The sequence below is a fragment of the Neomonachus schauinslandi genome, chromosome 11 (assembly GCF_002201575.2).
Source record: "Neomonachus schauinslandi chromosome 11, ASM220157v2, whole genome shotgun sequence".
Taxonomy (NCBI): Eukaryota; Metazoa; Chordata; class Mammalia; order Carnivora; family Phocidae; genus Neomonachus; species Neomonachus schauinslandi.
In genome coordinates, this window is record NC_058413.1 from 74,386,393 (window position 1) to 74,399,515 (window position 13,123).

At 35.9% G+C, this 13,123-nt stretch overlaps 1 protein-coding gene across 2 annotated transcripts in view; it reads right to left on the bottom strand.

The window, feature by feature from the left end:
- MTMR2 (myotubularin related protein 2) overlaps window positions 1-13,123 on the bottom strand; it is a 114,657-nt gene that overhangs the window by 59,993 nt on the left and 41,541 nt on the right. For both annotated transcript variants that reach the window (XM_021679109.2, XM_021679108.2), the window contains exon 2: window positions 10,589-10,694. In XM_021679109.2, coding sequence (XP_021534784.1) covers window positions 10,589-10,694 — 106 coding nt within the window. The remainder of the gene's footprint in view (window positions 1-10,588; window positions 10,695-13,123) is intronic.

The window sequence follows — 13,123 nt, forward strand, 5'->3', positions numbered from 1 at the left end:
CATCAATTACAGTTCCTGTTTTGAAACCCCATACTGGTTCCTGAGAAGGTTTCTGCTTGTGGGTTTCTGCTCTACCTGTCTGTCCAATTTGGAGGGCAGCAATTTGCCCTGTGACCTCAGTTCTCTGACGGATCTAAGAAGAGTTGTTGACTTTCAACTTGTTCTGCTTTTTACTTGTTACAACAGAGTGATGATTTCCAACCTCCTTTTTATAACTAGTCATCTAATTAAAGTCTTTTGTTTCTAATAATATTCATTTGATTTTCTTGATTTCCAGGTAAAAATATGCCTACCATGTATTTCTCTTATCTAATTGCATCGGATAGTACTTATACACAATGCTAATTAACGTAGGCATGATAGTAGCTAACCCTATCTTGTTCTTTAATGCGAATACTTGTTTTAATACTGTACTATTAAGTAAGATGCTTACATAAATATTTACCTATTCCTTTCTAATTAAAAAGTTCTAAAAATCTGAAAGAGATGTTGAATTTTGTCAAATATCTTTCCTTATGTGCCTTCTCTGTATATATAAAGATTATATGGAATCATGTGTGGGTTGTAACAGAAATTATATCAGCAGCACTTTCATTATGCTCAGTCTTGAAGTCTGAAACACTTCTTGTCTTCTCCAGAATTAGCATATTAATTAGTATTCCACCTAATTAAATAACCTTTAGGCACATATACTATTCCTTACCTCCTTACTATCAACTGAATACAGTCAATATTATTCCTGTTGCTTTCATATTTATCATTTTTTCATACTTTCTGATTTTTAAATAATCTCTATGATTCTATTGTAATTATTTGGCTCTTTTTACTAATTTTAACACATTAGGAGTTTTTATTCTTTTAAGCCTTATGGGGGTTTGTAATATCTTCAAATCACATCAGATTAATTACAAACCTAAGAGAATGGTAGGCAAGACATTACTTGTTAGAGCCTACCCAACTGCTGCCATCATAAGCTTGTGGTGAGCAGAGCTGAGGAGGTTTTACTCTGATACCCAGCCTTGTAACTCTAAAAATAGAAATTTTTAAGGAAGAGTTTCTACGTACTACATACTAAGTAGTAAAAGTGTTGGTGATTCTTTTTCCTTAAGCCTATTTCTATTTCTCACAAATTTTTATTTCATTATATTACTTTCATTAAAAAAAAACTAGTGTTATAAAAGATAAAATCTTACAAAAGAGAGATGATGGTAACTTTGGAGAGAAAAATTTCAGTTAAATGGAAACCATGAGAGTTTGGAGTGAAATCATTTCCCTATTAAGGATAGAAATGAGACAACTGTGAACATTTTCAAGTGGATTTTGGTGGCTTTTTGAAGACAGAAATGAATTAGTGACTACCTTCTGTCTCTCTTCCAAATTTTCCTCATATAATTTCTTCAAAGTTTTTTTCAACATTTAACTCTCTGATTATTATCCATTTATCTTCTATCAGGAAAAAAAGATCATAACGGACTGGAATCACCGGATGGGGCTGAGTCTATTATTAACATACTGACCATGATCTGTTTCACTGAAGAGCAGAAGGGAGTACATTCCAGATGTGTGAGCCATCATGAATGGAAGTGGGAATGAGCACATGACATCTAAGGAACTATAAAAAGAATCCCAGTTTATAGAGGTAGGGTTATGTTTTGGAAAAGATGGACATACGGTGTGATAGTTTTGATGGGACCAAACATGGAGAAGCTTGAACACAAGGCTTAGAAGTCTACACTTTCTGTAAGAAACAGGGATCCCCTGGAAGAGTTTTTTTAAAAGACTTATTTTTTTGCCTTCGGCTCAGGTCATGATCCTGGAGTCCCGGGATCGAGTCCCGCATCAGACTCCCTGCTCAGCAGGGAGCCTGCTTCTGCCTCTGACCCTCCCCCCTCTCATGTGCTCTCTCTCTCATTCTCTCTGTCTCAAATAAATAAATAAAAAAATCTTTAAAAGACTTATTTTTTTATTTATTCCAGAGAGAGAGAGAGAGAGAAAGTGGGGTGAGGGGCAAAGGGAGATAAGCAGACTCCCCGCTGAGTGGGAGCCCAACACAGGGCTCAATCCCAGGACCCTGAGATCATGATCTGAGCCAAAACCAAGAGTCAGACACTTAACCAACTGAGCCACCCAGGCTGCCCCCCTCCCTGGAGAATTTTTAAATAGGGGTATCACATTATGAAAGTGACTTCAGAGGAAGAAGCCTTATGATGGTGCACTAGCTAAATCAGAGAATGGCAAACCTACCAGACAAAAGACCTAGGGGACTATTAAGAATGAAAAGACCCATGGGGTGCCTGAGTGGCTCAGTTGGTTAGGCATCTGCCTTCAGTTCAGGTCATAACCCCAGGGTCCTGCTCAGCGGGGAGTCTGCTTCTCCCTCTGCCTCTGCCACTCCCCTTGCTTGTGCTGTCAAAATAAATAAATAAAATATTTTTTAAAAAAAAGAATGAAAGGATAATGAGCATCAACAACTTCATATTTCTCATTCTCTTCTACTGATTCAGTCAACAAATTTTTCCTGAGTACCTTCCACATTCTAGATACTGAGCTCTAAGGATACAACAGGGAATAAGGCAAATATATCTGCCCTCAAGGGGCTTACAGCAAGTCTTTTTTTTTTTTTTTTACCCAATGAATTTTTCTTTAAATTCTTATTTTTAATAAATGCCCTCCAAATATTTTCTCATAAGTATTTTTAAATGTAGCAGCACTTTACCTGTAATATAAACTTTAGAATGTTCTGCTTTAGAATGTTTTAGAATGTTCTGTCCTCTTTGCTCCCATAGTATGCCTTCTTCATAGTATCTATCATGCAATAATCACTGATTTCCTTACCTCCTTTCCCACTACATGACTCTAAGCTTCATAATTGCAGAAACCATGTCTTAATGGACACTGTTTCCTCAGAACACCCAGGAAATTTTAAGAGAGTGCAGTGAGTTAATGAATAAATACACAGATTTTATTTGGAACTATGAATAAAACACAGAATTTCCTTCTTCCATTTCCCAGATATAGCTAACAAGTGGTTTCAAGAGTCACTTGATGAGGCGTGCTCCTCAAACTTTTCCACCAACTAAACAAAGCAAATGAGAGGACAAATGTCTCCAGTGCTGCAACTGGCCACAAGTATGAAATAGCTTTTAAGTCACATTCATTCAGGTACTGTTCTATGCAGTAGGGATATAACTAAGGGTAGAGCTTAAGATTAGAGAGGTCAGATGAACAGTAATTAATAAGCAAGAAAAGGTCCTTACCATTTTAGCACAATAAAACTTAATTTTTTTATAAATAAAACTTTCTAAATTTATTTTTTATTTAATGATAATCTTTTATGGTTAATATTTTTAGGTCTCATTTAAGAATTCCTTCCTGATGAAAGTAATAAAGATATTATCACATATTTTCTTCTAAAATTTTAATATTCTGATTTTCAATTTTAGGTTTTTAATCTAATGAATTCATTGTCTGTGTATGTGTGAATTAGGAACTCAACTTTTTTTTTTTATTTCAATATGGCAACCCCAGCATGATTTCCAAATAGTTCATTCTTTCCCCACTGATTTGTTACACCATCTCTGTCATATAGAGAGTCCCTACAAATATCAGTCATTCTTGAACTCTGTCAGGTGTCTCCTTGATCTATTCTGTTCTAATTACTTTAGCTTTACAAACTAATTAAGTGAATCCCCCCTCTTCATTTTTCCTCCTAAATAATCTTGACATTTTACCTTTCCACATAAATTTTAGGATCAACTTGCCAAGTTCTGCAAGACAAACTTTTGAATTTGGTTTGAAATTATATTGAACTAACAGATAGATACTGAAAATATTTGACATCTCCAGGCGATTGCATCTACTCATCTATTTATTTAGATTTAAGTTCTTTAATAAAGTTTATAACTTTCTCCATAAAGTTCTTACACATCTTTTATTAGCTGTATCCCTGAGTAATGTACTTTTGTTGCTCTTATGACTGGAAATCTTTTTAAAATCACACTGTCCAAACATTTTTGTTAAGGAACAGAAGCATGATTTATCTTTTTCAAAGTTATCTTGTATCCAGCAACAGTGTTGGTAGTTTGCATATAGATTTTTCTTAAATTGTCCATATAGACAATCATCTGTAAATTAAAAAAGCTTTCTTTCTTCCTTTTATTTCTTACATTATTTATTCTTTTCTTATTTACTGGCTAGGAATTCTAGCATCATGTTTCTAAGTTTAAAGACTATGCTTCTAACATTTCCCCACTAAGTATAAGACTTTATTGTGGAGTTTTGAGAGATATCCTTTACCTGGCTAAAGTTGTTCTTTTCAATTTGTAGACTCTCAAGAGTTTATGTCAGTGTGAGCAGTAGTGGTGTTAACTTCTGTTAGTAAGTGCTAACTTCAATCATTTTTCCTCTGGCTATTGAAATGACTATGTGTAATAGATACTGTTCACTGTCTATTTAATATCTGCTCAATGAGTCTTAACTCATTCTGACTAGATTTGTCTATTTTCAGAACATGTCAACATTCATGCACTCTAGATAAGAAATAATCCAATTATCTCTGACCTTTGTTTCATAAAGAAAATATGAATAATATAACATAAAAAGATAAGCAAATTTACTTGATGTAAGCCTACTAAATATTATAAGATAGGGGCAGATAGCTAAAAACAAAACCCAAAATATTACAATTTTTATCTCATATACATAATATATACATATATACATAAATTATATATAAGTCATATAGCATATATATTCTAAGATCAAACAGGCCTTCTAAAACAGATAAAAGACATAAAGTACAATTCTATTTTAATATTTGATTTTGAATTACAGACCAACATTGGTATAAATGCCTTATTGCAGACATCTACAAAGGAAATGTTGCATAGCCCAACTTTTATCTTTTAGTCACCACCATTTAAGGAACTTACTTTAATTAAAACCCAATGCTATACAAACTACACTTTATAAACAGAGCAATGCATCTGAATTTTTAAATCCTGCATTTCATAGAAATTATTTCAGTCAGCAAATAAACCAACCAGACACCAGTTTCCTAGGTTCTTAATTCCACTAAGTGTCAAACTTTAAAAATATGTTCTTGGAACTGGAGGGTGTTATGCTGAGCGAAATGAGTCAATCAGAGAAAGACATGTATCATATGACCTCACTGATATGAGGAATTCTTAATCTCAGGAAACAAACTGAGGGTTGCTGGAGTGGGGGGGGGGGGGGGGGGAGGGGGTGGCTGGGTGATAGACATTGGGGAGGGTATGTGCTATGGTGAGCGCTGTGAATTGTGCAAGACTGCTGAATCACAGATCTGTAGACCTCTGAAACAAATAATACATTGTATGTTAAAAAAAAAAAAAAGAAGAAGAAGAAGATAGCAGGAGGGGAAGAATGAAGGGGGGTAAATCGGAGGGGGAGACAAACCATGAGAGACGATGGACTCTGAAAAACAAACTGAGGGTTCTAGACGGGAGGGGGGTGGGAGGATGGGTTAGCCTGGTGGTGGGTATTAAAGAGGGCACGCTCTGCATGGAGCACTGGGTGTTGTACACAAACAATGAATCATGGAACACTACATCAAAAACTAATGATGTAATGTACGGTGATTAACATAACAATAAAAATTTTTTTAAAGTCTACCATAACAGGAAAAAAAAAATTCTTATTAAAGAAAGCCTAATCTTAAAAACTGCAGATTTATAAAAAAAAATGCATTTGCATTAAAATTTTTATATGAAAGAGGGGTGGAGAAAAAAGGGGGGAGGGGAAAATTTTGTATGACAGGATTTTTTTTTGAAACTTTTTTATTGAAATTAAATAAGTTCCACTGCCAAGTGAAGAGGAAATGAAGCAAACAGAAACACTCTACAATTATTCACTAAGGAAGCACAACTGAATTTACCAAGGCTGAATTTGTGCTCAATTTTTCAGAAACGTATGTATTGGATTTTACCTGTATATGACTCTTTCCACAACAAGCAATGCTGAAAAGGTGAAAAATACAAAGAGAATTCCACTTGAATAAATACAAGTTTCAGATAACTAGCATAGTTCCATACCCCCTCTAATTTTCCCTTCTTTTTCTGATGCAGAAGCAACAAATCTTGTTTCAATAAGAAATCCTCAACAGAAGCTTTCACATTCAGCTGTTAATCAATTTTTCAGGAAAGTGTCACTGCATAATACCTATAACAGAAAACTTCTATAATTTGATTTAAGATTCTCAGTGAAATTGGATTAGCTTTTCAGCGCATGGTGTTTTTTATACTTCTATTTAAAAGCTGTTACTAAAGGAGCTTTAAAAAGGTTAAGGCTCAGGGCAGGGATAAACAGTTGAGGCTATGTGGAGAACTCAAAGTCTAGAGGTTAACCAACTTCAAATCATCTGTGAATGATGATTTTCACAACTACCATACCAAGCCCCTCATCTCACGCATAGAGCCAAACCACCATCAGGCAGAAAACAACACATAGCTGTCTGCAGTTAGGTCCACCTATAATTAACTAGCACACTTCTATTTTATGGCCACTAAAGGTATACATACTAAAAGCAAAATATCCATCAACTAACAAAATTGAGGAGAGGGACGATCAGATCTTTACTACAAAAAGCCTCTTTTTCTGATTATTTAGAAAAGCAATTTTCATTTATTAAGGAAGTAATACTGAAAACTGCTATTGCTACCTCAAAAAATGTATTAACGATATTCTTTGTCCCTTAAGAAAAGCTCACTACACATCTGAAAACTGCAGCAAAGTCACAGCAGGCTAGTCTCTCGGGGTAATGTGCTGTACAGGAATATGACCAACCTGAGCCCAAGTAAGGGCAACACCTAGCTGTGTGCCTTAAAACACAGAACTTACTTAATCTCTTCTGAATACCAGGTTTCTCACTGGTCCCATGGAGTAACAGTATCTGTCTCACAGGACTGTTGTGAAAGTTAAACAAGATGAGGCATGTATCAATGTTTATCAGTACCAAATTAGATTTTTTTTCAAGTATTAGAAGCACATTCTTCTTCCCACCCCACATCTGAAAAGAGCACATATTTGCAATTAGGCTGCATTTTTTAAAGGATACTAACCTTTAATGTAATGTTAATCATTCGTCTCCCTTCCACAATTGAAAAAAAGACTAGTAATCAAAGATAACTTTAAAAATGAGGGAACAGGGTAACAGGCAGCCTACACACTACTAAGGAAAGTACAGTTGACCTTTGTTGCCCAAAACCATCTTCTCCTTAGTTTAACATTTAACAACTGTCTCTTCATTCTTCTCATAAAGATTCTGAGGGACCCTCTAAGTTGTGAAAGATGCTAAATTCATAAGGCACTAATAGAATTCCTACAGTCATGGAGCTGATGTAGAACTTCAAAAGATTCCCTTGGTATCCTATAGTGCTAAGAAAGTCAATAATTCGGTACATTTTTGTATCTAATGTTAAATCTGAAGGGACAACATGCATAAAATAATACTCCAGACAAACATGCATATATGATCACCCTACCCATGATATTACTTCCAAATAAAATGCATGCAAATGACCTTACACTTCAGAAGGAAAATAACTTTGTTCCTTTTTGGGAAGGAAGGAAGGAAGGAAGGAAGGGAGGAAGGGAGGAAGGGAGGGAGGGAGGCAGGGAGGGAGGACACCTAGTGCCCAGATCTTGGTTTCTAATACCATTCTCCAATAAAAGAAACTGGGCTCCTTGAGAAATGGATGACTATTTTAAGACTGAGGCAGGAAATATCAAGATGAGCCTGGAGTATCCTGTAGTGCTTACTTAGTAAAGTAGTAACACAGAGCTCAGAACAAAACAAAAAAACCACAATGATGGGAAAACATCAAAGGGACAGAAGATCTGACTGAAATAACTCTCAATTTGGAGTTGGGACAATTTGAGCAACAAAGTAGTACTGAATTAAAATCCAAAATATACAGTAGATATCTACAAGTAAATACTGATATAAATAAATAGCTGCATAAAGCAGTAATTGAGAGAAAAGAGACAAATCTCCATACAGAAGAATTACGAAAAATGTATGTAGATGTTCCACTCTCAACAAGGTGGGCTTAAATGTGGGCTGTGCACAGCCACTTCCTTCCAGAGAGTATAGTATAAAAAGGAGGGGGTAAAAAACAGTATTTTGCAGTGAAAAACCCTAATACTACGTCCACCAAGTGATTAAGGTTAACATCAAAAGTGATAAATCATGCTGACAGTATATACCCTTGACATGATGTGATGAAGATGGCCCTTTACCTCTGTGGTCTTCTTCCCCAAAAGACATAACGCCGGTCTATGGGTAAAATATCAGACATTCTATAAAACATCTGACGAGTGCTCTTTAATATTGTCAGGATCATCAAAAAACAAAGAGTCAAAAAGCCTGTCACAGCCAAGAGACACCTAAGGAGACATGACTGCTAAATGTAATGGGATATCCTGGATGGGATCCTAGAACAAAAACAAGGAGATCAGGTAAAAACTAAGGATATTTGAAAAAAGTGTGGGCTTTTGTTAATTATAATGTATCAACATGGGTTCATTATTTTTGAGAGATGTACCATACAAATGTAAGACATTAATAATAGAGGAAACTGGAGGTCAAGTATATAGGAACTCCCTACCATCTTTGCAATTTTTCCATAAATCCAAAAAGTGTTCTAAATTTTTAAAAATATCTAATAAGAAATAAATTACAATGTTTAATATACAAGTTAACATTATGACCCTCATTTTGTCCCAATATAAGTCGGTCACTCTTACTTATATGTAAGGTGTCGAGGAAATGAAGTAGACCTGCCTTCAAAAAAGCTGAGAGCAGAGGCCACCTTTCAGTATCCTGCAATGTACTGCAATTCACATGTGTGCCTAGTTAAATAGTTTAACTAAATTAACCCTCACAAGAACACACAAATGGTTTATTTTGAACCATTTATTTATACTTTATTTCAGGCAAGAAACAGCAGGTTGAATATTAATAATGCAGGCATAGCAAGGAGCAAAAGTGACATTTCTCCCATTCCCAGTATGAGTTCTTCATCAATCACAACACAAAATTAAAAATAAATTATGTGGGGCACCTGGGTGGCTCAGTCAGCTGGGCATTCAACTCTTGGTTCTGGCTCATGTCGTGATCTCAGGGTTGAGGTACTGAGCCCCACATTAGGCTCCATGCTCAACACGGAGTCTGCTTGTCCCTCTCCCTCTGCTCCTCCCCCTGTGCTTGCTCACTTGCTCTCTCTCTCTCAAATAAATAAATAAAATCTTAAAAAAAAAAATGATGTTTTTAACTAATATAATCTGCCTAGAAGTGGGCCAAAAAAATTCACAGGCCTTCAGTGGATTTTTATTAACATAATGAATAAACAAAAGTTCGATACATATATAAAAGATATGTTTTTAAATAGCAACAAATTAAGGAGAGGGAACAATGGGTTTATATCCATTATTATTAATGATGAACCCTGCCCTTAATGTATGTTATGCATCAAGATAACAGCTAAAGACATTATGAAGCCTTCATAATTAGCACAACATATATCCAGATTATAAAGATAAATCTTTATTATTTTTAGTGATGTTTAAAGTCAGGTTATACCCAAACTATTATTTTATGACAATTCACAACATATAAGGACAAAAAAGCAGAAGCCTTTACAGATATTTGTAATCTGTATTCTTATATTTGTTGGATTCTGTTTTGAAAATGAAACACAAGAAAAAGATACAGTCTCAGTATATGCTCAACAGCAAATGACTTCATGAATATAAACAATGTTCTCATTAAAATTGTGAGAGTATAACCACTGGGAAAGCAGCCACTTTGTCAGGATAAAAAGACTCTAAGGTTTAAGGGTTAGCACTGCACATGAAATTCATTTTCTCCATCATTCAAAGATAAGCAGCTCTAGAAAGGCAGATGAATCCAAAAACATACAAAGTGCTACAGGATATCACTGGTGCGGTTAATTTCATAGCAACAAGACCTTGAACAAATACAAGAATATTTAAACTATAATGAGATGTGTAGCAACTATAGTACAATATTTAAGTGACTTAGCTCCAGAACTGGACTACGTGAGCTAGATTAGCTAGAGAATTTATTAGTGATGAGACTTTGGACATGTTATTAATCTCTATGAGTTATTATTATCCCTAGAATGGTGATGAAAATAGTCTCTACTTCATAGAACTGGAAAAAGTATTACAAGAGATATTTCATTACAGGACTTAGAACAACACTCGGGACATGGTAAGTACCCAAAAAAGGTTAGCTATTAGTGGCTATCATTATGGGAGTAATCATGAAAATCTTTTATACCACAACAAACCCCATTATCTTTTTGTAAAGAACTTCAAAGTTATCAAACTTAGAAATGAATTACACACTTTTCATTTACAAATAAATAAGATTTCCAAATCTGCTGACCTGTTCTGGGCTATTTTATAGAGACGTAAGTCTTGGGAGACGACTCCATCAAGATCTCCTGCTTACTTAGTGCCAGGCTATGTTCACAGTGTCGGCCACAAACAGCTAACAAACAATACATCAAAATAGCGTACGTACCCTCAAATCAGGAGAAAAGTTGTCTGCAGAAGTTGAAATGGAGTCCGATGATACTACAGAAGCTGATTTTGTATGCACCGAATTCTCTGAATGAGACGTGGAAGCACTACAAAATACAAAAGCAAGTGTGTTTCAACAATGGGGGCTTTAAAGAACAATGTCAGAATTTTTACTAATTATTACTCCATTATTTATTAAAACTTCCATTGCCAACCAGTCCTACTTTGCCTGTTCAAGCCTATCTCTAAATACGAATAAATTACAAACTCTCCACACCTGCAGGGTTAAGTATTCTCACCACATTCCCTCTGGACAGACTTCCCCAGTACTCCTGAATAAACTCTCGGCTAATTCTTTCTCTTTATTCAACCATCCATTCATTCATCCAATGACCACTCACTGAATGATCCAATATATAAAACCATTACACCAGGCACTAGGATTTGGAGATAAATATGATATAGCTTAGCCCTCATGTTCACGAAGCTCACAAACTGTGGCAGAGACAGACAAATCAATAAATGGTGTGTTGTGATAATGATACTGAGCCCTGTGAAACTGAATAAAGGAAGCCCCCTTTAAAATAGTCAGGAGGCGGGGTGCCTGGGTGGCTCAGTCGTTAAGCGTCTGCCTTCGGCTCAGGTCATGATCCCGGTGTCCTGGGGGTGTCCTGGGATCGAGCCCCACATGGGGCTCCCTGCTCGGCGGGAAGCCTGCTTCTCTCTCTCGCTCTCCCACTCCCCCTGCTTGTGTTCCCTCTCTCGCTGTGTCTCTGTCAAAAAAATAAATTAAAAAAAATCTTTAAAAAAAAAAAATAGTCAGGAGGCAAGAAGGGGGAACTCTCACACCCTACTATTCTTTGCAGCCCTCTGCATTCCCAACAGGAAGAAGCCTGTATTTTACTACTCCAGTAGGAGGAAGATTTTCTCCTTGCCTGGCAACAGCCCAGCCAAAGAGACTGTCACAACTCAGCCAAATAAAGCCACTACACTTCAAACACTCAGTTTAGTCCAATGGGCTTTGTGTTTATAACACGAAGTTTATAACTGCTTCTCTGAATGCCCCCTTTTCCACATAAAAGAGTCATTCCTCTCCTTTGTTTTCTGGACTTGCCTATGGTTTTGCCATAACTTGCATGTCTCAAATTGCAATTCTGTTATTCCTCAATAAATCCATTTTGCTGGTAATGTAACTGACAGTTTTACTTTCAAGGTTAACACACTACAAACACAGAGAGAGACACAGAGACAGAGACAGAAACAGAGAGAATGCACTGTGGGAGAAAGGAAAAGGAAGAACCCAACTTTACCCAGGAAGTTCAGGGAAGATTTCACAGAGAAGATGTTCTTTGAACAGTCTTGGAAGACAGGAAATTGCCAAGCTGACAAACAAGTAAGGGAATTCTAAAAACATACAAACAAAAAGCACTGCAAAGATACAGAATAATCAAAGAGCCCAGAACACTTGAGAAACTACAAAGAGTTCAACAGGGCTAGAGAAGCAGGAGGACAGAAGCTATAGAAAGATGAGCTTGTCTTTGCACTTATATCTTTCCACTAAATCAAATTCTATACAAGCCTGTCTTAAATACCTACTTCTTCCATTAAATAATTAAGTAATCACAATTTAATTAAATTACCCCAATTACCCCAAAAGGGAGAACTGTGTCTTCATTTTCCACAAAATCTACCACAGTGCCTATGTATACTGTTAACATGTATTATGTTTGTTAAATTCCAAAACATAATGACAATATACCTATGCCACAAACTGAATGATCTACATCATTTCCTTTTATCAGTAAAACAAATTTAAAATTATTTAAAGTAAAAAAAAAAAAGGGTGGAAAAATCTCAGACACTTTGAAGTTTAAAGTTCTAATTAAAAAATATATTTTTCAGGCGCCTGGGTGGCTCAGTCGTTAAGCGTCTGCCTTCGGCTCAGGTCATGATCCCAGGGTCCTGGGATCGAGTCCCACATCGGGCTCCCTGCTCGGCAGGAAGCCTGCTTCTCCCTCTCCCACTCCCGCTGCTTGTGTTCCTGCTCTCGCTATCTCTGTCTCTGTCAAATAAATAAATAAAATCTTTAAAAAAATATATATATATATATATTTTTCTAAAGCTCCATTCCCAACATACTGAAAGTCTTCCTCACACCCAAAGTCAAAATTTTTTCATTAGATTTTGATAAAATAATCCATCTTGAGATGTGACACTTAAAAACCAGATTGTTTTAAAATTTGTCCACCATAAACCTGCCTGTAACAATAACTAAATTATTTATACACTGTGAAAATCATCTCCTCCAAAAGAAATTGTCACTTCATTTTCTCTTGTTCCATTTTTAAGCTTTACTGGAGTGTGACTGTTAAAGCCGAACTGTGTAGGACACATGAAGGTGTACAACATGATGTTTTGATATACGTATATACCATGAAATGAGGACCACAACCAAGCTAACGTAAACATCCATCACCTCACATCATTACCTTTTTTGAAGGGGGGGAGAAAATCTGAGATCCTCTTTTGGCAAGTT